Source organism: Diplotaxodon limnothrissa, linkage group LG7 (genome assembly GCF_057381915.1).
Source record: "Diplotaxodon limnothrissa isolate DT_005_m linkage group LG7, D_limnothrissa_male_GT1.1, whole genome shotgun sequence".
Taxonomy (NCBI): Eukaryota; Metazoa; Chordata; class Actinopteri; order Cichliformes; family Cichlidae; genus Diplotaxodon; species Diplotaxodon limnothrissa.
In genome coordinates this window covers 69,233,711-69,257,842 of record NC_140602.1, presented here as the reverse complement: position 1 = coordinate 69,257,842, position 24,132 = coordinate 69,233,711, and the positions used below count along the sequence as shown (strand labels likewise).

Here is a 24,132-nt window from a genome sequence, read left to right as displayed (position 1 = left end):
AGAGGAGGTGGCTGACAACTGCTCCACTCCGTAGTCTGAGGGGGTTCAGGCTTACGGAGAACGACAGTGGGGACAGGGCATCACCTTGGTAGATGATCCTCGGGGATCAGGACTGTCTGGCCTTCAGTTAGCACCCATTGATGAGACGTTAGTAGAAATGCTAGTAGATGAGAGACACCCAGAATGACCTGATGTCCCCCCCCCCCCCCTTGCTGTAGCATTTGTGTTGTACATTGTCGATCTCCAGCTCTGAGAGCAGTTCCTTCTTCTGAAAGTTGGAGCTACTTGTTGTCTAGCTGTCAGTCTGGATGCGGGGTATTGAAGATTCCACATCCTCTTCATGTAACCCCTTCATCACAAGCATGAATGTCAGGGTAACCTTGAGCTTTTATGATTTCTTTGAACTGTTCCAGTGTGGAAGGATTGCACAAGATTTACACCAGATTTAAACACGTTAGCAACCATCTCTGAACCATTTCTAAACAATTGCAGATTTCAAGATCATCAGTTCAACAACTGTATGTTAGTGCAAGTTATTTAGGTGTGTCACTGCTTTACTGAGGTCTGTAAGAAGACCCAAACTGTTCATCTCAGGTTTGAGGAAATTGGTTAGGATGTTAAGGAACCACCGAGGCTCAAGCCTTCCATGATGGCCCCGCCCCTCCCTGAGCCTGGTTCTTCCTGTTAAAAGGGAGTTTTTCCTTCCCACTGTCGCCAAAGTGCTTGCTCATAGGGGTCATATGATTGTTGGGTTTTCTCTGTAGGGTCTACCTTACAATATAAAGCACCTTGAGGCGTTTGTGGTTTGGTGCTGTATAAGTAAAATTGAATTGAACTGGAAACTGCTGGAACACCTGCGTCAACAGTGAGGCCAGTTTTGCATCTCCATTGACTGAGAGGGTGCCAACAAAGACAGAAGCTACAAAATCAAAACTTTTGCAGTTGTCCATGTACGGTTTTCAGACATGACCAAGACTGAGCTATGTGGCCACAAAGACAAGAAGTATGTTTGGAGGAGTAAAGATGAGACTTTCAACCTAAGAACAGTGCAACAGCTGTCAAACATGGTGGCGGTAGTATCTGCCAGTGGTCCTGGTACATTAGCCACAGTGGATGGAATAATGAATCTAAATTCTTCAACTTCTCAAATCAACAGCTAGATGGCTGAAACGTGGACAGTTTAGTGACAGTTTTCCAATTCTGCTACGAAGAGTGGAAAAATATGAGACTGGATTATGCCGGGATGATGTTGATGGGTACCAAAAACGTCTGGTTGAGGAGCAACTTGCTAAGAGTTATTTAACCATATATTAGTGGGCATATATGTATATATCTGAGCCTATATGTATACCTTTGACCCGTGGGGATCAGAGAAAACCCCCAAACAGTTTTTCTTAAAGTCATTAAAGATGTATGCTGTACAATCTTTCCACTCTGGAAAAAGACCAGTTCAAAGGTATCATGAAAGCCCAGGATCACCCTGACGCTCGTGCTCGTTATGAGTGGATGGAGACTTGGATGGATGGTGTTAAATGTGCTTGAGAAATCAAAAGCAATCCTCACCATGCAGCCGTTACTATCCACAGTGCATTCTCTGCAGCATGGAGACTGTTGCAGCATCCCCCCCAGATTTGGTCCGTACACAAACTACATAACACACCACATGATGCATACATGACAAACTACGGCACACAGCTATAACAACAGGATCAGTCAAACACGTACTCATAACATGAGAAGACTTCCACATGACTCTATATGTTACGCTTTTACTCAAAGAGCTCAAAGCCAGTGCAGTAAGCTCCGTCAGTTCTGAGAGATTCTTATGCAGCATTTATCCAGTTATATGTATATTTATAAAATGCATGTTCTTCGTCTCTCTGGGAGAGCCTTTGTAGCAGTAAAATACCTTTTACATTATGCATATTATTTTCTTTTGTAATCCAGAAAGACCTCAAAGAAAACCAGACACCGACAGATATGAAAGTAAGTTTACTTGTGAAGCACTTTAACTGTAAAAGCTCAGTCGGTGTAGCTGCGAGTGCTTCTAATGCAGCATTTTCCCAAACTGGGATTATTAAGACGCAGCTTTCTCTAGGTTTTCTATGAAATTCTGCTCAAAGGCACTAAAGATATTAAAAACAGATTGGGAGGCCACAGCTCTGCTGCTAATTTCGCTGTGGAGATAACATCAAGGTCGCACCTTTTTACTCACTTGAAAGGTGCACGTGGAGAACGCACTAATTGATGTAGAAGCACGGCGGGCATGTTAATGGAAAAAAAGTTAATTAGAAAATTTACATTTCATCAAAAAATAACTGCTGGGACGGATTTTTAAACCACAAATGATGATGATTTCTTTTTCTTGTAGCTCTGATTCATCACCACAGCACACCAAGCTGAGTCGAATGAAAGACTAAATGCAGTAAACTCAATTGTCCTTGGTTCTTTAAAGATTTCATACTCATTCCTTGTCAAATGTAGCAGAGAATTGGTGTCACATAAACTGCAACCTTTTTATTTCTGCAAAAAGGTCCCAGCTTGTTTTCTCTTATTTCTTTTCCTTTGCGAGTCAGTAAATTCAGCTGCTATGGCTAAATCAATATTTATGTATCCAAGGCCTCTTTGGTCAGCCTGCAGGACCAACCTACACACACACACACACACATGCGTGAGGAATTGCAGACAAATTTCCATTTAAAAAGTCACTGAGGCTATAATTCACAATGTTCCCAAGCTGGATGATAAATCAGGGCTGGAACAGCCTCGTAACAGTCCAGAGGGATGATGAAGGGCGTCGGACCTTCTCCTCATAAACGCGACGAGCTAACTGAAGCGGCTGCAGGACGAGATGAGCACCGCCCCCCTCCACCACCTCTGTTAGGCTGAATCCTCTGATCAGATCTTTGTTTGAGCGATAAGGTGACGGAGGGAAGTGACGCTGCAGGAGATGATTTGGAGGCTGATGATTAAGGATAATGAAATGAAGGCGATAATTTGATCCACCGTCAATGAAAACGTTAACGGCTATTCTCTCCTGATTTTCATCTTCTTTTTTTTGTCTTCCCACATGAACACTTTGATCAGTTTACCGCTGGAGATCATTTTGTGAGCTCCTGTTTGGTTTCCAGAAACTGTTAAGATTAAAAGCACAATACAAAAAGTCTGAAACATGCTAAAAGCAGAAAATGCACTTGTGATTGTAGCCATTCCCCAACTCTCTGTGAATGGGACTCATGGCCATTGATCAGTGGTTGTTGATCAATGGTCATGAGAATTTGCATAATTAAGATTAAGGAACTGACCTCCCAGCCCATTGCTCCTTCAGTGGGCTGGTTTCACTCATTATGCAAATGTCCTGTTTATAAGATTGAAACCTGCAGTCAGCTGAGCCTGAAGAAGTCACTTGGATGAGTGATGAAATGTTTCTCCCACAAAACGCTACGTCCAGATGAACAGAATCAACTTTTGGAGATATACCAGCAACACCACTAACATTAGCTAATGCTACAGTTAGAGACCGTAACACAATCAAAATGATTCCAACCGTGTGCAAACAACTTGCATCCATGTTACCTTTGAAGATGAGGACCAGGTCTCGGACAACTCTCAGTCAGCTGCAGTCGTCAGAGTGACTTTAGTGCATCACTAAGGCAATGAAATGATGATAAGACACAGCAATTATCAGTTTACAGTTGTTCTGGTGTGAACCAAAAACACATCTCGATCAGGTTTCAAATGAACTCCAGAGCAGTTTGTTTATGTTGTGAATGTGATCCAACCTCAATCCAACACAGCTACCAGGTGTATGCTGCAATTTGAGCTAAGCGCCCTCCTGTAGTTGGGTGTGTTTTGCAATCTGAGATACAACAGGTACCATATATGTGCAGAGTACACAAACGGTAAGTGTGGAATAGCAGCTAGCAGTAGAATTAATGCAATCTGGCCACTCCGGTCTTTAAGTGATGACGTATGAATCCTGCTTCCAGCCCAAACTACCCTACGTTTATTAAGGCTGTTGTGTTTTTAACATGTTTTAATGTTTTGTATCTTTTTCTATTTAATCTGAACAAGCCCCTCAAAACAGTCAGTGATCACTGTCGGCTTCTCTCAGTTTTTATCATCGCTCTTCATTTTAAAGCTCAGTTTTTAAACCCTTATGATGTAACTCCAGCCCATGTAGCAGTATATGAATGACTAACCTCATATTGTGGATGGATTATCTCAGTTGTTCTCCTGACTGAAGTTTGGTCCATTTACAGCATCCTGCCATGCAATTGCATTTGTCTCTAACCATCAGGAACCCTCACGTTAACTTTTATCCAGTGGAAAAAAGTTGGTGTTCATCCTGCAGGCTTCAGTGTGTTTATGCTAACATAGCTGTGTCGCTAGCGATCACGTAGCAGATCAGCTACTGATTGGAAGGTTGGTTGTTCGATCCTTGGCTTCCCCAGTCTGCATGCCAAATTATCCTTGGGCAAGTTTCTAACCCCAAGTTGTGTGAATGTTGGTTAGATTGCACTTGAATATAGAAGTGCTTGTATGAGTGTGAATGAGTGTATACAGCACTTTGAGTACTCTGGGAGAGTAGAAAAGCGCCATGTAGGGTTGCCAACCGTCCCTTAAAATACGGAATCGTTCCGTATTTCGAAACAAAAGTACACGTCCCGTATTGAGCTAATAAGGGACGCACTTTGTTCCGTAATACAGTGAGAATCAAAAGTAGTCTATAACTTTTAATGGAATTAACGCTTTGTTTGAAAACATAATTCCCAGCCCCTCTCCTGCTTTGTGACCAATGAGCTGACAGCACACTTATGACAATTCGAGTATGACAATTCAGATTACCGCTCATCTCATTGGTCAAGGAAAGGTCGCTTACGGAGAAAATACCGGAAGACAACAGATGACCACAACAAGAAGCATGGCCAACAGGGAAACAAACGCCGACACTGCGGTGCAAGTCTCGGACGACAGTACACCTAAAGCTGGGAAAACACTGTGCGATTTTTTCAGTCACGTTATTCAGCTCCTGCTCAAACTGCACGATTGACTCGCAGGGGTTAGAAGTTGGTAGGTCACGATGCAGAGTCTCACACTATACCGCCCTTAATAGGAACATTTTTTCATACAGCCTTATCATCTCATCTAATCGACTGCGAGAAAGGAAAAAAACATATTTATCAACGTGTCAGAGCACTCCTTACGTTGTGGTACATCTTATCTCCTGAGTGCTCACACTGTGCCTCCATAAAATGAAGGTTATAACAGAAAATCTGTCGCTCGCTCTCTCTCTCTCCGTCTTTCACTCACACAGACACACCACCACCATCAACTTTGCTAAATTGCTAATGAAAAACATTGATCGGGCAGCTGTGACTGAGCAGCAGTGTAAATCCAACTATTTTCACGGTTGTTGTGTCGTGATAATTTCTGAGGCCACATCGAAAAGGCTCGGATGAGCTTTCCAAAGTTCTACAAGTTGTGCCTCCATCGCTTGTGTCCAGATCACACGCTGCACTGCCGTGTTGCGGCGTCTTTTTCGCCGACATTTGTGTTTGCGCGTGAGCAGTGTGACAAACTGCGGTGACACCCTCCCGACCAAGCGATTGATGATCGGGAGCTGGTCGTGAGGTGTTAATCGCGTCTTGTTACCCCACGTATACTACACGATACACGACGCACGATGAAGGCCAAAATCGGGCCGATCGCCAAAACGGTCGCACGACTCAAAAATCGGCTCAAAATGGGCCAAAAATCGCACAGTGTGAGCCCAGCATTACACTCACACAGACACACACACCACCACCATCAACTTTGCTAAATTGCTAATGAAAAACATTGATCGGGCAGCTGTGACTGAGCAGCAATGTAAATCCAACTATTTTCACGGTTGTGTGCCTCCATCGCTTGTGTCCAGATCACAGGCTGCACAGCCGTGCTGCGCCGTCTTTTACACCAACGTTTACGTGTTTGCGCGCGAGCAGTGTGAGCGGCTGTGGTGAGACCCTCACGAGCGATTGATGATCGGGAGTTGGTCGTGAGGTGTTAATCACTTCTCGTTACCCCACGTATACTACACGACGCACGATGAAGGCCAAAATCGGTCCGATCACTCAAAAATCGGCTCAAAATGGGCCTAAAATCGCACAGTGTAAGCCCAGCATTAGAGCAGCAATGTTTGTTCAGAGAAAGGGAAAAATGGGAAAAGGAAAACACCTGGCTGGAAAAAGTTAATATGGGCATGTGCAGTGAATATCAGTGCTATGTGGCCAGAAGTGTGATAATATAATTTATTTTGTGTAATAAACAACTGCAAGGATGGATGATTACAACAAATAGATGACTAATACATAAAAGTAATACATAGATGAATAATGATGATGAGTTAAGATGCGTAATCATGGGAACAAGTGGGTTTACAAACAGGAGCAGCTGATTAGCATTAAGCCAACTGTACTAAATGCACTAAATGTGCACTGTTACAAGAATGTTTTTCTTTCTATTGTTTTCTATTATTTTAAGTTAAGCAGGACAGAGTGCTTTTAAAGAAAGATTTACTTATATTCTCAAAAGTTAAGCATGACAGGCTTCTGTTTAAGAAGGAGACCTGTTTTACTGTGTTAATGTTGTCATTTTGAGCTAAAAATAAATGGCTAAATGATCATTTGTTTCACATGTGTTCATATCACAAAGAATAGAATATGCATCTACTTAAATCAAATTCAAGTCAAATGGTTAAAAAAATAATTTCACACACAAAAAAAGAGCTAGAAAATTCACCACACTGGGAAGGGTGAAGACAACTGGGTCGCCCGGCCCTGGCCACGAGGTGTCCCTTATTTATTTTTCAGGGAGTTGGCAACCCTAGTGCCATGTAAGAATCAGTCCATTTACCACATCATTATATACCAGCTAGCCAAACTTCAGTAACCCTACAAACGTCACTGCTGTTTAGTTTTCTGTCTTCATTTATGTTGGAAGTGATAACAGAGCTGTACGTTTTAATTTGTTTCCAAAACCTCTCACTCAGAACATGCTATATCATGTTTAGGTGGAAGCTAGCGAGCTAACTTCTGCTAACTTCTAACTCTGTTAAACTTCATAAATCCTGTTTTCATGGATGCCTGGATGTTAAACTTAATTGTTACACCTGGTAAAGCAGCAACGCTGATCATTTTATTTATTATGTAACTCTCAGCGATGGTGCAGTGTTCGTTTGACTTTGGACCCAGAAACGGCTAATGACGTCAGACTTAAAGAGCGGATAAGTGGACTAAACATTCTCATTTGGTTTAAAGAGACTTGCTTGGTTCACTTGTTGTTTTTGTCAGTTTTGGGAAAAAACTACAGGAAAAAGCTGAAGTTTACAACCTCATCATCTGATTCAGAGTAAATGAACTTTAAGTGTGAAAGTGTGAGTGACTGCAGTCAGTCCAAGTTGGACAGCTTGCCTCCATCCAGGCAGCCTGTATAGTTGCCTTGTGAGTAGTTGTCATTATATTTTTACTGTATTGTGACTGAAAAAAATAACATCATGCAGGCTACAGTTAGCCCGCTAGCTTTGTTCCTAGTCATTCCTAGTCCTAGTCAGTTCTGTTTTTGAGTCGGGTCGTCATAGATATCCAAAGTTAAATCAAAGAATAAAGCTGGGTGTGATAAAATATAAATATATAACTGAAATAACTAACTGACCCTAAACTGAACTGAAAACAAACAGTGGAAATTACAAAACCATCATAATTCTGGTGAACATTTCTTTCTTTTATTATCACTGCCATCAATACTTGGAACCTGATTTATTTCATGCATCAGTAAAAATGGGTGTAGTTGCTGTCATCGCTGCAGTTTAACAGTAATAATTTTCCAATGCTGGTGTTGCATTAAATGTAATGCTGCCTGAAGTCTGAATATAAATGGCGACATTTGATTTTGTTGTATTTCTGTGTTTGAATTGAGGAGTTTAATTGTGGTCCTCTCAGCATGAGTGGAGCCATCATGGTTCACTGTGGTCACAAAGAGATGGACATAGAAACATTACTCAGGTCGGCTGCGGAGTTTAAATTATGCTCAGTTGGGACCCAGGAAAAACTCTCCTGCAGTCAGTCCACAGCCAGCCTGAACTGCTGATACAGGCGGGATGGAGCCATGCTCTCATGTTGTTCACGTCATACTCTGATCCTACCGTCCGAATGTCGCCGCAGAAATCGAGACTCAAAAGATGTTTCAATGCTTTTCTATTTTGCAGTTCTGGTGAGACTCTGAAATGCAGCTTTAGGCTGGCAGCAGCGACACCCAGTGTGGACTTCTGCCTCAAAGTTCAACATGTTGTGCACTCACAGATGCTCTTCTGCAGGCTTTGGTTGTTATTTGACCTACCGCTGCCTTTCTGTCAGCTTGAACCAATCTGGGCACTCTCCTCTGACCCCTGACATTAGCAAGGCACGTTACTGGATTACTGTGGCTCACTGGATTTTTTGTTTTCAGTCCGACCTCTGTAAACACTAAAGATGGGTTTGTGGGAAAATCCCAGCAGATCAGCAGTTTCTGAAACAGTCAGACCAATCTGTCTGGCACCAACAACCATGCCAAGTTCAGAGTTCCCTCCATCAGCTTTCTTTCCCACTGTGATGCCCTAACCCTAACTTCAGCAGGTCATCTCGACAATGTCTTCTCGATTAAATTGAATGAATTTATAATGAACGTCTGACTGAAAACAAAGTTCTTGCTTTCTTAGAAGTTTCTCTCATTTTCCATCTTTTCAGGACTCTGGCCTACAAGAACCGCTATGTTCGAGTTCCAGATGGTCACTTCTGGATCGAGGGAGATCATCACGGCCACAGTCTGGACAGCAACAGCTTTGGACCGGTAAGCACTCATCCCACTGCAGTGACACTGATGCCCTCCTTTGGTAGAAACAACTTCTATGTTCAGGAGTTTTCAGTCAGTCTGCGATACACAGTAAGGAAACAGTATTGGGTTACGTCTCTTAATCTTCATCAGTATAAAAACACATGACTTTGCAGATGATGCTGCAGCTGCTGTGATGGCCTGATAGAGACTTCTTCTTCCTTAACTTCTATTTCACCACAATCACTCCAGCCCTCTGCACGGCCTCCTTCACTGCATCTATGAACCTCCTCTGAGGGCTTCCTCTTTTCCTCCTTGCTGGCAGCTCCATCTTCATCATCCTTTGTCCAGTATATCCTGCACAGGTCCAAACCGTTGGTGGATTACGTGTTGGAATCTGTCTGACTCTATAAAATGGATGTTGATTAACTGCAAACCTTCAACAGTCTGTTTGAATGATCCCTCCAGATTAGACTAAGTCAGGTTGCCTCCTGACAGCAAACCTCTGCACTGATCACTGAAGCTACCTGCAGTCAGTCCCAAACATCAAAAAACCGAATTATACACCAACCACCATCTTTACCTGGTTGCACAGTGTGTCAGAGACATCACTGAGTGCAGAGACGGTCGAGCAGCTCCTGTAGGTGTGATGTGTGCAGGCTGCGTCATACTTGTGTCCATATGTGTGTTCTTGCATACACTACAAGTTTAAAATGTTTCAGCGGGATCCAAATCTGGGCTTCGATTAAACCTGTGATTGAAATGTTCTTTAATATAATTAATAATGAATTAATTCCTTTACAATTGTTTATTTAAAATTAGGTGTTTTTTAAATCCCTCTGCAGAGTTTTAGCTCCTCACCCAGTAGGCTGATGGACAGACGTGAACCTGAAAACAAATTTTTCATAGACACACACACACGTCAGCGTTGCCATGGAGACCTGACTAATGAGGACCCAAAGTCTCGCAAAAATCTCACTGTCAAAGTCGAGATTCACACTTTGTTCATAAATGTGGTGTAAAGCTTTATTATGGCTTAAACAGAAGGAGAAATAATGAAGCTGTGAGCAAGGCATTACTGCAGCACACTGTACTGTTTGGGGGAAACGGTAAAGAAGGAACATGGAGCTTTGGGAGAATCCACGGATAAATAACTCCAGTATGTTTCCTTTACGTGCACTGCATACTGTGGGCCCGGTTTCATCTGCCCTGTCCCGATCCGAGCTGGGTCCTCTCCTCCTGACTGGAGCCGAGCGTCACAGAGTCCGTAGGGAAGCCAGAGTGACGGCTTGTTTCGGCGCCATCTTTCAGCGTTTTGTTGTGGTCGGCAGAGATGACAAGTACGTTAACAAAGCAGGATGTTTGTGCAGACCTGGTTTGTTCATCCTGACAGACACATAAAGATTTCATTAACGCCGTGTTTCAGGCTCATCTCTCCAGGGCAGGAAGAGTGTTAAAAGTCTGATATTGACTCCTGTTCTCTACACGCTATTTGTAGTTTTTCCCCTGTTGGTTGGAGCGGGATAAATTTTTCAGCAAAGAAGTAGTCGTTTGCTATGGACAGCACATTCAGAGCCAGACAGAAAGCCCTGCTCTCCCACTGATGCAAAGCTATCCAAGGAGCTGAGCAGAAATCCCCTCTGAGCTCAAACCCAGAGCACATAGAGCAGCAGCTCTGCAGAGCCTCTTTGTTCCTGAGACGACCGGCACCTGTTCTGCCCTACAAAGAGAGGCTGAGTTTTAAATATGCTGTGCCTCTCTCCTATTATGTTTCTGACCACACCACTCTTCTGCAGATTATGAGTTTTCTTTCAGTATTTCCAGCAAACGCCCGTTCAGTTCCAACTTTTCATTAAAGACCGCTGTTTCAGTGTGAAGTCTGTGGCTAAATGTAATTTAGATTCACATGATGATCATCTGCAGAGAATTTCCTACGAAGGTGTAAACTACAGCTCCTTCTTACAAACTGCTGCCTCTGACATCCTGTTAGACGTCTTTGCTATGAAGGGGGTCTGACCAGATGTCATGGCTGCTGGGATGGGCTGATAGAGAGGAGCTGAAATCAACCCTAACCCTGCCTTAGGATTGTTCTGGTCCATGGTTCTGTAAAACGTACTAAACAGTGAGTTCAGCGTATTTATTAACTTTCAGTCTCAGTAAATGGCACGCTTACTGCTTCCATAGGAATTAAGAATATTAAAGGTCAGTACCAGCCAGGTGCTGCTTATTAAATGCACAAATGCACTTAATTAAAGGATCATCAGTTGGTGTGAGCACCACTACTTATGGCACTTTTGCTAGTTTGAACCAAGCCAAGGAGGAAAGATGTCAGCAAAGATCTTGGGAAGGATTATAAGGCCGTCTACAAATACTAAGGGAGATTATTCACAAATTGAAAACATTCAGCTGCAAGTCTTCACGGCACTGGACGTTCCAAAGAATTCACCCCAAGGTCAGACCGTGCAAAACTCAGAAGAACTCCAAAAAACCCAAAAGCTGCAGCTCAGACCTCGGTTAGCAAAGAGTGAACAAGTATGGCTTGTTTAGGGCTTCAGGGGAAAGAGTCTTCTCTCTAAGGAGAACATACCAGCATGGTGTATATTTCCAAAACTGCATCTTAACAGACGAGACCACAGTGGAGATGTTCGTCCATCACGCACAGCAGCACGTCTGGAGGAAACAAACACCTCATACAGCCGTCAGCACGGTGGAGGAGGGACGATGATCTGAGTGGACCATGAGCTCCTCTGTAGAGTCAGTGTGAGGCCGTGTGTCCCACAGCTGAAGCTCGGACCAAACCGGGTCATCAACAGGACAAAGATCCCAGCACAGCAGCAGGTCTGCAACAGAACGACCGAAGAAGAGAAGAACGGAGCTGCTGCAGAGCTCAGAGAGCTGTGCATGAACGAATGCTGCAAACCTCAATGAGGCGAAAAAGAATATGAAGAAGAGTGGACCAAAACTCCTCCACAGTGATGTGAGAGACTGACGAAGCCACAGAGAAAATCCTCCCTGCAGGTTATTGCTGCTACAAGCTGTTGAATCAGGGGTGGACTCAGTCTTTCCCTCGACTGTCACATGAAAACTTTCTTTTACATATAATCGTCTAACACTGTCACTGCACGGACAAATACAAGAGCGAAAGGTGTGAGGCTGTGGTATCTTACAGATATTTGTAGCTTCACGTTATTCTGCAGCTTGAGATGCATCTGCTCGTTTGCTGGGGTGAAACTGGAGCTTCTGCCAGACCCAGAGTCCAAAGCTGTGGCCGTTTTTTTCTTTCTTCAGCACGTTTGAAGAAATCTGCTGACGTCAGAGTCAACAACAACATCAACCTGTGTTTATTTCATCCACACCTGTCACCATTTTCACAGCTATTTGTCTGTCACTGCTTAATGGCACAGAAGGATGACATCCAGTCGTTGCTCCAGACTAGCTCTGGCCTGTTCCAGCCTGGAGACGTTTCTCTGCTGCTCAGAAAGGTGGTGTGAGCGCAGTGGTCTTTGTCAGTAGATGTTTCATTGCAGAGTTGAAGAGCACACGTCAGCTTCTGCCCCTCGTGACAGACGTCACCGGCGTTCTCGTCCCTAAAATCACATTACCCTTTCATTGCTGCCAAATGGCCAAAGCCACAGCAGCAGAAGCCTCAGCTGTGTTGTATCATGAAACACAATGTGCTGACAGTTTCATATTATTACCAAATATTCATACCACAGGAAATAGACTCGAACAGCTAAATCAATTGACTATATTCAGGATGTATCCTCTCCAATGAGGAGGTCTCATTTGAATAAAATGTTCTTTTTAAAGTCAGCCTGGCAGTCCTCGCTGCCACCCACCTCACAGTCTTTCAGTGCAGCAGATGATGCAGTCAGCCTTCGGGTCGATCAGAAATAGTCCAAAACAAAACAGAGAAAAACACCCACAACCTCTATATACACTATATGGTCCGAGTGCAGCGCTGTATGGAGCTTTTTCCTCCACATTCTTTTGTTGCTAAGTTAAAAATGTTCTTTCTTTGTTTGGTTTTCAGAACTTTGTAAAATGTGAAACCGAGGAGATTTTCATGCATATGCAACACGAGTCAGGCTTTCATGTCAGTCGATCTCACGCTGTGGGAAGTATGGCCTATTAAAGCGTTTATAGGTGCAATAAATAAGATTTCTACTGAGCCCAAAGCATGAAACGGCCGCAATTCATCTGCAGAGAGTTGATGGGGGGGTGTTGATCAATACGGTGAGTCAGCCAGATGCTGAGGTTTCTTCCTCTCAGAGCTGAAAAGCCAATCCTGATGTGGACACAAACAGAGAAAGTAATGAGCCGAGAGAGCGCCGAGAAGAAAAGACTACGGGACTAAGTGATGCAGCGTGGAATTCGGCACATGACCGCTGAACGGCAAAAGGAAGCCACTGACCAACGATCCGGAAAAATACAAAGAAAACAAAGGCGCAACAGAGACAAAGAACCTGAGAGATGTTCGACTAACAAGCAAGGAAATTAAAAATAAGGCTAATGAAGACCCCAAAGGAGGACCCGATGGACAAAATCAGGAAAACAGCAAACCGTAGAGGCAACGGAGGAAGGTAGGAAAGTACGAAGCACAAAAGCTGTTAATTATTAGGGCGGTCGCCTTTAAAAGGTGAAACCAAAACAGAGAAATCCAAGAAAATAGAATCAAAACAAGTGAAGCAAAAAATTATGGATGAATTACAAAAGTCTAAACTATACCAATAACTTTAATGGTTTCTTTAATGGTTACCATTAAAGAAACCCTGAGCATCCATCACGCAGGCCACCTGTAAAGATTTTTATTCTCATCGTTCAGGAACCGTTTGAGTCTCTCGCCCAGCGTTGTTGTTCAGTCACGGTAATGTGACGTGTACCTGGAAACACCTGGGCGGAGCTCATTATTCTGTTCAGCACCTGATGAATAGCTTGTTGCTACCATCGTCCATCAAAGCTCCTCTTCTGTTTTCAAAACCATTGAAATCTGTCTGCAACACTAGCAGAGTCGTAGTCATTGAAAAATGGGCTCATTAAAAACAGTAGTGTTAACCCGTCCACTTTCTGCCCACATAAAACATTTGAGGAGCAGCATTCAAGGCAGAAATCTCCAGATGTCTCCCCGGGAGGGGTCACTCAGGTGTTCCCAACTCTGCAAAGAAGCCTCCTCCCAAACCATTCAGGAGGAATCAGGTTCAGTAAACCACCTCCGCTGTGCAGGGTTCGGAGTGACAGAGCCCAGCAACCCGACTCTGGTCGTCTAACCCAGCGGTCCCCAACCCCCGGGCCTCGGACCCGTGAGTCGTTTGGTACCGGGCCGCGAGAGTTGAGGCTCAGGTGTGAAATGTATGGTTTTCAGGGGTTTTATCGGTTTTCAGCGTTACTTTGTTATTGTTTTTATCGTTATTATGTTGTATTTATCCGCGACACCTTAAAAGCCGGTCCATGAAAATATTGTCGGGCATAAACCAGTCCGTGGTGCAAAAAAGGTTGGAGACCGCTGGTCTAACCACAGCTAGTGGTCATGGGACAGCAGAGGGCAGCAAAAAACCATCTAAAGCATGAAACTGCTAAAAAATAAAAACATATCCTGAAAGGAAAAACCTCCAAGAAACAAAAGAAGGAAGAATTTCTATATAAATGCATTTTAATTAATTCTCAATTTTCCTGTTCTGAAAAACCTGAAATTAGGCACGTTCACTTTCTCCTACATGCTTGTCTTTGTCAATCGTCGCCTTAAAAATCTCAGTGTAAGAAAAGAAGGAAGCAACGTGTTATAAAGAATCCAAGAAATGAAGCTAATCCAATAATCAACAAAAAAAACCAAATATCCAAATAAGCCAAAAACAGAGCATCGAAAGAAAGAAAGCATCAATAAAGCAAAGGAAGGAACAACTACGTGTCACCTTGGCAGCCATGTTTTAACCATGTTTGGCGTAAAGAAGCCAGCGTGGATACTTTTCCTGATTTTTGTCACCAGTTGAAGGAATCTTCAAACCCAAATCGTGGAGCGAAGGTGCAAAACAAACGTTTTTGTTTGAAGTTTCCAACCTCGTGTTTCTGAGATTAAAAGAAAGATGAATCTGTGCTGACCTGGAGGTTCTCTGCCTCCACAGCTTTCAGGTGTGTAATTTAGTAATTCCTCACTGTCTCACCTTAGCAGATAACAGCTCAGTGTCATCTGCAGCCGGATGAATATTAATCAGCTGTTTCATTACCACATGTTATTAAACTGGAGCTTGACCCGCAGCTGTTGTGAGGTGGAGGTTTCTTTTCCTTCCTGTTACTCAGACTGTAGCGTTGAATTTGCTGCGTCAAATCAAACGTTGCTTTCTTTCTCTGAAACCAACTCCTCATAATACCTCCAGCCCGAGCGCGAGCTCTCTAAAGGTTATTCTGGAGATGGAGATGAATGCCGCATATGTATATATGGTTTTAAATATAGAGGCTGGCTTTGAGAGATAACAGGAATCATTAAAAGCTTATGACATTTGCTGGTGTGTGTGCGTTCGCCCTTATGCAAAGCAGATCTAATTGATGCGGCGAGGACGATGCTGGACAGCAGTGAGTGGACGGATCTTCAGCTGTCAGCGCGCCGGTTTTAATTATCTCTGCCGTTGATGTCTGCAAGTCTCTGCACCTCAAGCTGAATGTCAACCTGTGAAAACCTAAATAAGAAGCACGTCACTTCAAAAATCAGAAAAAATCAGTTTTTGCTCATTTCAGACTGCCAAGGCAACCAGTGACTCAAAAAGAGGAAAACCAACCCACGGCGTCGTGTTAATTCAGGCTGCTTGGATACGTATCTTTAATATATTCAACAAAATCGAAGCAGAGGATTGGTGCCTTTCACAAACAGTCCCTGCAGGTTCTGGATGTCAGCACCTGATGTGTTCGATTCAAAGAAGGCTTCAGTTTTTTTACATTCAGCATAACTGAGCTGTGGTTGTGACTAAGCCCAACCAAAGACTACATTTAAACAAGTTCAAACATCTTTTGCTGTTGGAGTTTGCAAGTACAATCAAAGCGGTCACCCAGAAACACCCTCAACCTCTGGGTGACCGAATTTAATGGCGAGGCGATGGTACTGGTGGAGGCGACCTTTCTCCAAACCACCGTGGTCGGTTGGAGCGCCGTCACTCTCAGGTTGGTGAAGGTTTGCAGATTTACCAACGTGTTGCAGTAAATCTGAGTCAGAGTGTCGACATCATCTGTGACACGCTGACTCGGCTGGTTGTATTCTGGTTATATTTCTTAGAAAAGGAAGATTGCAGAGCAGCTTTACCATTTTGCACTTTCTCTGTATGTAGACGGCAACATATTTGCAGTTGTTGCCATTTTATCCCCGTCAGCACAATCAGATTCAATGAGATGATGATTGCATGCATTTGCAACATAAAGTAGACTGGCTCTGATGGGGCACTTTGAAAATGGCAACTTACTGTGGTTGCAGATCTGGTATCCATCTCTGAAGCAAGCATTGGCTGCTGAGGCCTCCAGCTCCGTGATGTGACTGGAGAATAAACAATGAGAAAACTATTTTTGGATGACAGGTCTTGACACGTGTACTAGAGGAGGGTTTTTGAGCAAAGAAAGGCAGCTGGAGCCGTGTTTTACTTATTTCTGTTCACATTTCATTGCCCAATAATCTTTTCATTTTGAATTCTTCAGATTTTGTGGTTTTATAAGACTCATGCTGTCACGAACTGCACTTTCCCCCCAACGTCAGTCAAAGACGGTGGAGCATTACAGAGAGAAAGCCATCGATTGTAGAACTGAAAAGCCTGAACTGTGCTCAGTTCACTTTGTTCCCTTTAATAACAGATGGTCTGCTGGACCTGCTAAAGCAGGTTATAAAGGGAGCCCTGAATCACCTGTTATGACAGGTTGACCTGCTCCATGGCTGCCACAAACATCCTCAGACACCCTGCTATGCAAAACTGACTACTCGACTGCTAACCCTGACCGCACGCGCTCCATCCTGCAGGGCTCCACCCACATCTGCAGGTCACTGCCCTCTGTGCTGTCCTGCTGCTAGGACAAACAGGAAGGCAGCCACCTCCGTATATGAGGCTACTCACCCTCTAAACTGCAGTCTGCTCCGCCCACCTGTTCCTCTGTCACCCCCAAACCTCCTGCTCCACCACAGCTGCTTCAGTCAGCGATGCTCAAAGAGATTTCCATGACAGGCTCACTTTAGGACACCTGTGGTACCTGAGGACAGGATGGCTCTCGCTCTCTGAATCGGCTCTCTGTTGTCAATCAATCCATCAATCAGTCTTTATTTATGAAGCACTTTTCACACAGAAATGTAGCACAAAGTGCTTTACATGGTTAAAAGCAGCCCACCCCACCCTCCAATTCACTCCCCACACTCTCTTCAATTCAATTCAATTCAATTTTATTTATATAGCGCCAAATCACAACAAAAGTCGCCTCAAGGCGCTTCATAGATACAGAGAAAAACCCAACAGTCATATGACCCCCTATGAGCAGCACTTTGGCGACAGTGGGAAGGAAAAACTCCCTTTTAACAGGAAGAAACCTCCGGCAGAACCAGGCTCAGGGAGGGGCGGGGCCATCTGCTGCGACCGGTGGGGGTGAGAGAAGGAAGACAGGATAAAGACATGCTGTGGAAGAGAGACAGAGATTAATAACAGATATGATTCAATGCAGAGAGGTCTGTTAATACATAGTGAGTGAGAAAGGTGACTGGAAAGGAAAAACTCAATGCGTCATGGGAATCCCCCGGCAGCCTACGTCTATTGCAGCATAACTAAGGGAGGATTCAGGGTCACCTGGTCCAGCCCTAACTATATGCTTTAGCAAAAAGGAAAGTTTGAAGCCTAATCTTGAAAGTAGAGATAGTGTCTGTCTCCTGAATCCAAACTGGAAGCTGGTTCCACAGAAGAGGGGCCTGAAAACTGAAGGCTCTGCCTCCCATTCTACTTTTAAATACTCTAGGAACAACAAGTAGGCCTGCAGAGCGAGAGCGAAGTGCTCTAATAGGGTGATATGGTACTACAAGGTCATTAAGATAAGATGGGGCCTGATTATTTAAGACCTTGTATGTGAGGAGCAGGATTTTGAATTCTGGATTTAACAGGAAGCCAAAACAGGAGAAATCTGCTCTCTCTTTCTAGTCCCTGTCAGGACTCTTGCTGCAGCATTTTGGATCAGCTGAAGGCTTTTCAGTGAGTTTTTTGGACTTCCTGATAATAATGAGTTACAGTCGTCCAGCCTGGAAGTAATAAATGCATGAACTAGTTTTTCAGCGTCACTCTGAGACAGGATATTTCTAACTTTAGAGATGTTGCGCAAATGGAAGAAAGCAGTCTTACATATTTGTTTAATATGTGCGTTGAAGGACATGTCCTGGTCTTAACATAAGCGGTCATGGATACATGACCGCCCTCTGGTCTTCGTCAGCACACGAGCTGCCGAGTTTTGCAAAAGTTGTAAAGTTGAAATATTCTTCTTAGGAAGACCAGAGAGCAGGGCAGTAATCAATGCGACTGGTAATAAAAGCATGCATCAGCATCTCTGTGTTGGCCCGAGAGAGAATAGGGCGGACTCTGGCTATATTTTTTAGATGATAAAATCCAATTTTGGTCACATGTTTAACATGTGGGATAAAACCAAGCTCAGAGTCAAAAATAACACCCAGGTTTTTCACTTGTAGCGAAGGACATAGTGAAAATGCCTCTAATTTAGACAAGAGTTTCTCTCTCTGAGCCTCGGGACCGACGATTAAAACTTCAGTTTTGTCCTGGTTAAGCTGTAAAAAGTTTTCTGCCATCCAAGATCTTATATCTAAAATACAGTTAAAAAGGGCATCCATTGGTCTGGTGTCATCAGGAGACACAGAGATGTACAGCTGAGTGTCATCAGCGTAACTGTGGACGTTCACTCCATGCCTCCTGATGACACCGCCGAGAGGGAGCATATACAAATTAAAAAGTACAGGGCCTAGAACCGACCCTTGAGGCACACCACATGTCATTTTATGGATCTTAGAGGAGCATCAGAATCAGAATCAGAAAGGGTTTTATTGCCAAATGTTGGGCAGGTTTACAACATTAGGAAATTGCTGCGGTGCTTCAGTGCAAACATACTGTCATAAATTGCGCTTAAATAGACATGAAAAAATAAAAGTAAGAATAAGAATTAAAAGTGCTACGTAGAAAGATATATACATGAGTGCAGGTGGTGATCAGTGCCAAAACATGGAATGATGCAGTGAACACAGCGTAGGGTCACGTGTTAGTGGTGGGAACAGTCGTACGTTTATTGTTCATGTGTCCAACAGCATGTATCCATACTCACCATAAAAGTTCTGTCAGAGAGACAGGAAGTGAACCAGTTGTGTACAGCACCAGAGAGGCCCACCATGTGTTTCAGTCTGTTTAAAAGAACAGCGTGGTCTACTGTATCAAAGGCTGCGCTTAGATCCAGTAGCACCAGGACTGAGAGCTTTTGGGCGTCCCAGTTACATCTAAGATCATTTAGAACCTTTAGGAGAGCCGTCTCTGTGCTGTGGTTCACCCTAAATCCAGACTGGAATATCTCCAGGATCTGTCTATCATTGAGAAAATCAGTAATCTGAGTAAAAACAAGTTTTTCTAAGACTTTACTTAAAAATGGTAAGTTGGATACAGGTCTGTAGTTATTAAAATCATTACAATCCAAACTGCTCTTCTTCAGAAGGGGCCTCACCACCGCCGTTTTAAAGGCAGCAGGGAAGACACCCAACTGAAGAGAGCAATTCATCATGTATAAAAGCTCAGCCTCAAAAAATCCATAAAGTGTTTTAAAAAGTAAAGAGGGGATTGGATCTAAAAGACATGTGGTGGGTCTCACTGTGGAGAAAACCTTCTGAAAGTTCTCAGCATTAACCAGGACAAAGCTGTCCAGTGTCTCCTCAGGTACAATCGAGCCCTCAGATGTATTTAAAATCATATCACGATTAGATAAAACATCAGATCTGATGGCGCTGATCTTTCCCCTGAAGTGGTCTGCAAACTGCTCACAGAGCGAGTCTGTGGGGCTTCTTTGGGAGCTGTTAAAATCAGGGTTAAATAAATGATCTATGGTGGAAAAGAGGACCTTGGGATTATTTTTGTTATTACTGATTATTTTGGCGAAGTGTGAATTTCTTGAGTTCCTTAATGTATTATTGTACACTTTAAGTTTTTGATTTTGATGCTTAATTACATTTTTATTTTTCCTCCACCTCCTTTCTGCTGCCCTGCAATCTCTTTGAGCGTTTTGACTTCTTCGTTTCTCCAGGGTGATACATGTTTTACGTTAATCTTGTTGGTGGTGAGTGGAGCAACGGAGTCAAGGCTTTTCTTCAGTTTGCTGATAAAATGATTAAAAATAAAATCGCAGGGGGGCATTCGTCTAAAACCCTGGTAAAATTTGCAGCCACTTCAGAGGTCAGATAGCGCCTCCTCACAGTTCGCACCGAGGTCTCCCGCTGAATAAAACCGGTGATGTTAATAAACACACAGTAGTGGTCAGAGACAGCCAAGCCAACAACAGAGGACACGCTGTGGACAGCCCATGGGTGATGACCAGGTCCAGAGTGTGTCCTCTGTTGTGAGTCGGCTGCGTGACGTGCTGGGTAAAATCCAAACAGTGAAGAATGTTTAAGAATTCTTTTGCTGCAGGGTCAGAAGGATTATCTATGTGCAGGTTAAAGTGATTTTGAGTGTGTGTTTGTTAAAACTTCTGTCTTTAGGTGGTCTGTAAAGTGTGACAGATAAAACTGGAGGGCTGCTAAAAACAATAGCAGGGAATTCGAAAGTGGTAAAACGATCAAATAAAATTTGTTTAATTTGACCATTTGTTAAAAGTTGTGATGCTGTTTTTTTCCCAGGTGTCTGTGGGGCTGCTTCACGGTCGGGCCTCTCACATCATCTGGCCACCAAACCGCTGGCAGCGAATCACAGCATCGCTCCCTGCAAACCGAGGACCGCTGGACACCGAGGAAGAGGACTGACCACGCCCACAGAGTTTCTGTATTTTTCTTAAAATGTCAAATTCACAGCAAGAGCCGCTCGCTGTGACCATGTGAGTCAGATTACTGCATGGCTTTTATATAAACCGTGCTCATTGTACACTCAGGTGGTGTTTTGTTCGTTTCACTGCAGACTTTTGTTTTTAAATATTTCTTTCTTGAACGCTGAAAAGACGACAAACTGAAGTCCTGTCCCCGAACTTCACATTTTACATGAAAAATTAAAGCTTTTGTCTGTAAACCACCAAGAATTTTAAGTTAAGTTTGTGGTATTTTATCAACTAAGCTAATAATCACTGGCAAAGTGATGTGATGGGCAATTAAACTCATTTGTAATTTCCACCCTATCCTGGTGTTGAATGTTTGAATCTGCTCATTTCCAGCTGCATATTTTTATTTTTTATGATTTTTTTAAATGTTTTCTCCTCTGCCCTTAAAGCTTCTGACCATATTAGGGATTTCCCCTCTCTGTGACGGCAGTCTCATGTCTTTATTCACATTTTAACCTCATCTTTAGCCTGCGAAGGCTTTGAGCTTGTGGGAAATTATTCTGAATCCTTAAACCAGAAATATGAATTTTCTTAATCTAAAACATTTTTGTAGCAGGTCACAAAGTGCGGGACTTTGACCTTGGTCAAGGCTAAGATTAAAACTTTGAGGTTTCGGTGTTCATCTCAGTGAACAGCTTCAATATTTCAACAACACCCCAATTTTTAGCTCTTATGTCATCTGTACTTCAACAGGGAGCCCCTGCGTCTCTGCTGGGATCTCCTCCCGAGTGGGTGTGACCAGAAAACCCAGGAGGCACGCCTCTCTCTTCACTATGATGGTCCAGTATAACGCCCACACCAGTCAGCCTGTTTCTCTCCCACTCTGCTTCCCATCACTCGTGATTCAGCGTCTCTTTAGCTCCATAAATAATTCTGAATTAAAGCACCTCTTCGATTGTTCGGAGGTTCTTTCTTTTTGGCTCCGTAAACAAACAGCAGATGTGTAAGAATCGTTCAGAGGTGGAAACAAGCACACAGCTCTCTGCGTTTGTCCCTCATTAACTTCGAACTTCCATTGTCCACTTTAAATTTTTTATATTTTCCAGCGTAGGAGGCGGATGTGTGTTGCTACAGAATTCCAACTACAATTTTAGAGGTTTTAGTCTCATTTCTGTGTTTGAGAACTGAGAAGTCAAATTAAAGACGTGTTTCTGATCCATCTTCATCCGCTTTATCCGGGGCCGAGTCACGGGGGCAGCAGCCTAAGCAAAGAGGCCCAGACCTCCCTCTCCCCAGCCACCTCCTCCAGCTTGTCCGGGGGAATACCAAGGCGTTCCCAGGCCAGCCGAGAGATATAATCTCTCCAGCGTGTCCTGGGTCTGCCCCGGGGCCTCCTCCCGGTGGGACATGCCCCGAACACCTCGCCCAGGAGGCATCCTTGTCAAATGCCCGAACCACCTCAGCTGGCTCCTTTCGATGTGGAGCAGCAGCTGCTCTACTCTGAGCCCCTCCCGGATGGCCGAACTTCTCACCCTATCTCTAAGGGAGAGGCCAGCCACCCTTCGGAGGAAGCTCATTTCTGCCGCTCGTATCCGCGATCTCGTTCTTTCGGTCACTACCCACAGCTCGTGGCCATAGGTGAGGGTAGGGACGTAGATCGACCGGTAAATTGAGAGCTTCGCTTTTACACTCGGCTCCCTCTTCACCACGACAGACCGGTGCAGCGTCCGCATTACTGCAGCTGCAGCCCCAATCCGTCTGTCGATCTCCGGCTCCCTTCTCCCATCACTCGCGAACAAGACCCCGAGATACTCGAACTCCTCCACTTGGGGCAGGAACTCATCCCCGACCCGGAGTGGGCACTCCACCCTTTTCCGGCTGAGAACCATGGCCTCAGATTTGGAGGCCTCAGATGTTTCAGATCATCAAAGTAATTTGACTATTAGACAAAGATAACGAGAGTAAATACAAACACAAATCCAAACCCACCTGGACCTTCTTGTTAAAAATGAATTAACTCTCGTTAACCACATTTTATTGAGCTTCCGAAAAGACCTGATCACTGTCACACCTGCTGGATGATAAATCCCTTAAACAGAAGCTGCTTGATAAAGTGAAGCAGACTGAAAGGTCTCAACCAGCAGCACGTCAGCATCACGCTGCGATCTAAAGAAACAAGTGACATCATCAGCCTGAGCCAGCCTCTGTGAACCACAGCGAGCGCCGTTATCCACACATGGAGGAAACCCGGAACGGTGCTGAACCTTCACAGGAGCACGTCGACTCAGCCAGGAGGTCACAGAAGAACCCAGAGCAGCATCTACAGACCTGCAGGCCTCGCTCGGCTCAGTTAAGGTCAGAGGTCATGGTTCAACAACAAGAAAGAGACGGGGCAAAAATGGCGTCCATGGGAAAGTTTAAGGAGAAAACCACTGCTGACCACGGCTCGTGTCACATCTGCCAGAAAACATCTGGATGATCCCTGAGAAGGTTTGAGTCCCGTCACATCAAAATAACAGCGTTTCATAAAGAGAACATCACAGCAGCGGTGGCGTGATGGTCTGGGCTGCTGTAACTGAGGGAACCATGAATATGCCAGAAAAGCCTGAAGGAGGATGTCTGCACCTGAAGCTCAAGAGCAACAGATGATTATGTTTGTAAAAATAACTCCCAGATCAGAGGCTGTGGCGTCGACTGCCTGCTGACGGCGATCTAACGTCCGTGCTGCAGTCAAACACACTATTTTCCATACATCGCTCAGAACCGCTCATGTCCTCAGGTCCTGGTGGTATTCCTCTTTAAGGATGTTGTCACAGCAGAGCTTCCCTCATCTGACCTCCGAGGTGCTCCTGATGATAACTGAGCGAATTCAATTATTTTGCAGTGCGATGGGAGCGAGCTGTGTCTGGGTCATTATCTAAAAATCTGTTTTCACTTTGCTGTTGTTTGTGTCGCTGCTGCTGTCGGCTGTAAGCAGAGGGCTGCTGACACTTCACAGACGCTCTCCCCTTTTATTAATTGCTCTTGGAGGAGAAATGAGCCTTTAGCCTTCCACATCAAGCGGGGTGTGTGAAGTCTTATTTAGAGGGGAAAAGCACATGTGACAAAACATGTGCAGCCAGCTGACCTCTGCAGCAGCTGAAACGCTCCGTCTTTAAAGATGTGCGTCGCTGATTTGCATAAATCAGACCGAGGGAACACTTGTGGTGCATTCAGCCAAACTGAGCTCCCAGATGTAGCTGCTGATTGTGCGACGCTTGCAGCTGT

General features: G+C 44.2%; 1 protein-coding gene across 1 annotated transcript in view; it reads left to right on the top strand.

Moving 5' to 3' along the window:
- The window catches only part of immp2l (inner mitochondrial membrane peptidase subunit 2), a 208,388-nt gene extending 187,177 nt beyond the window's left edge, over positions 1 to 21,211 (top strand). The window contains exons 5-6 of the mRNA XM_085358837.1: positions 8,766 to 8,868; positions 20,735 to 21,211. Of these exons, the coding sequence (XP_085214963.1) occupies positions 8,766 to 8,868; positions 20,735 to 20,857 (226 nt within the window). The 3' untranslated portion in view covers positions 20,858 to 21,211. The remainder of the gene's footprint in view (positions 1 to 8,765; positions 8,869 to 20,734) is intronic.
- Positions 21,212 to 24,132: the final 2,921 nt, after the last annotated feature.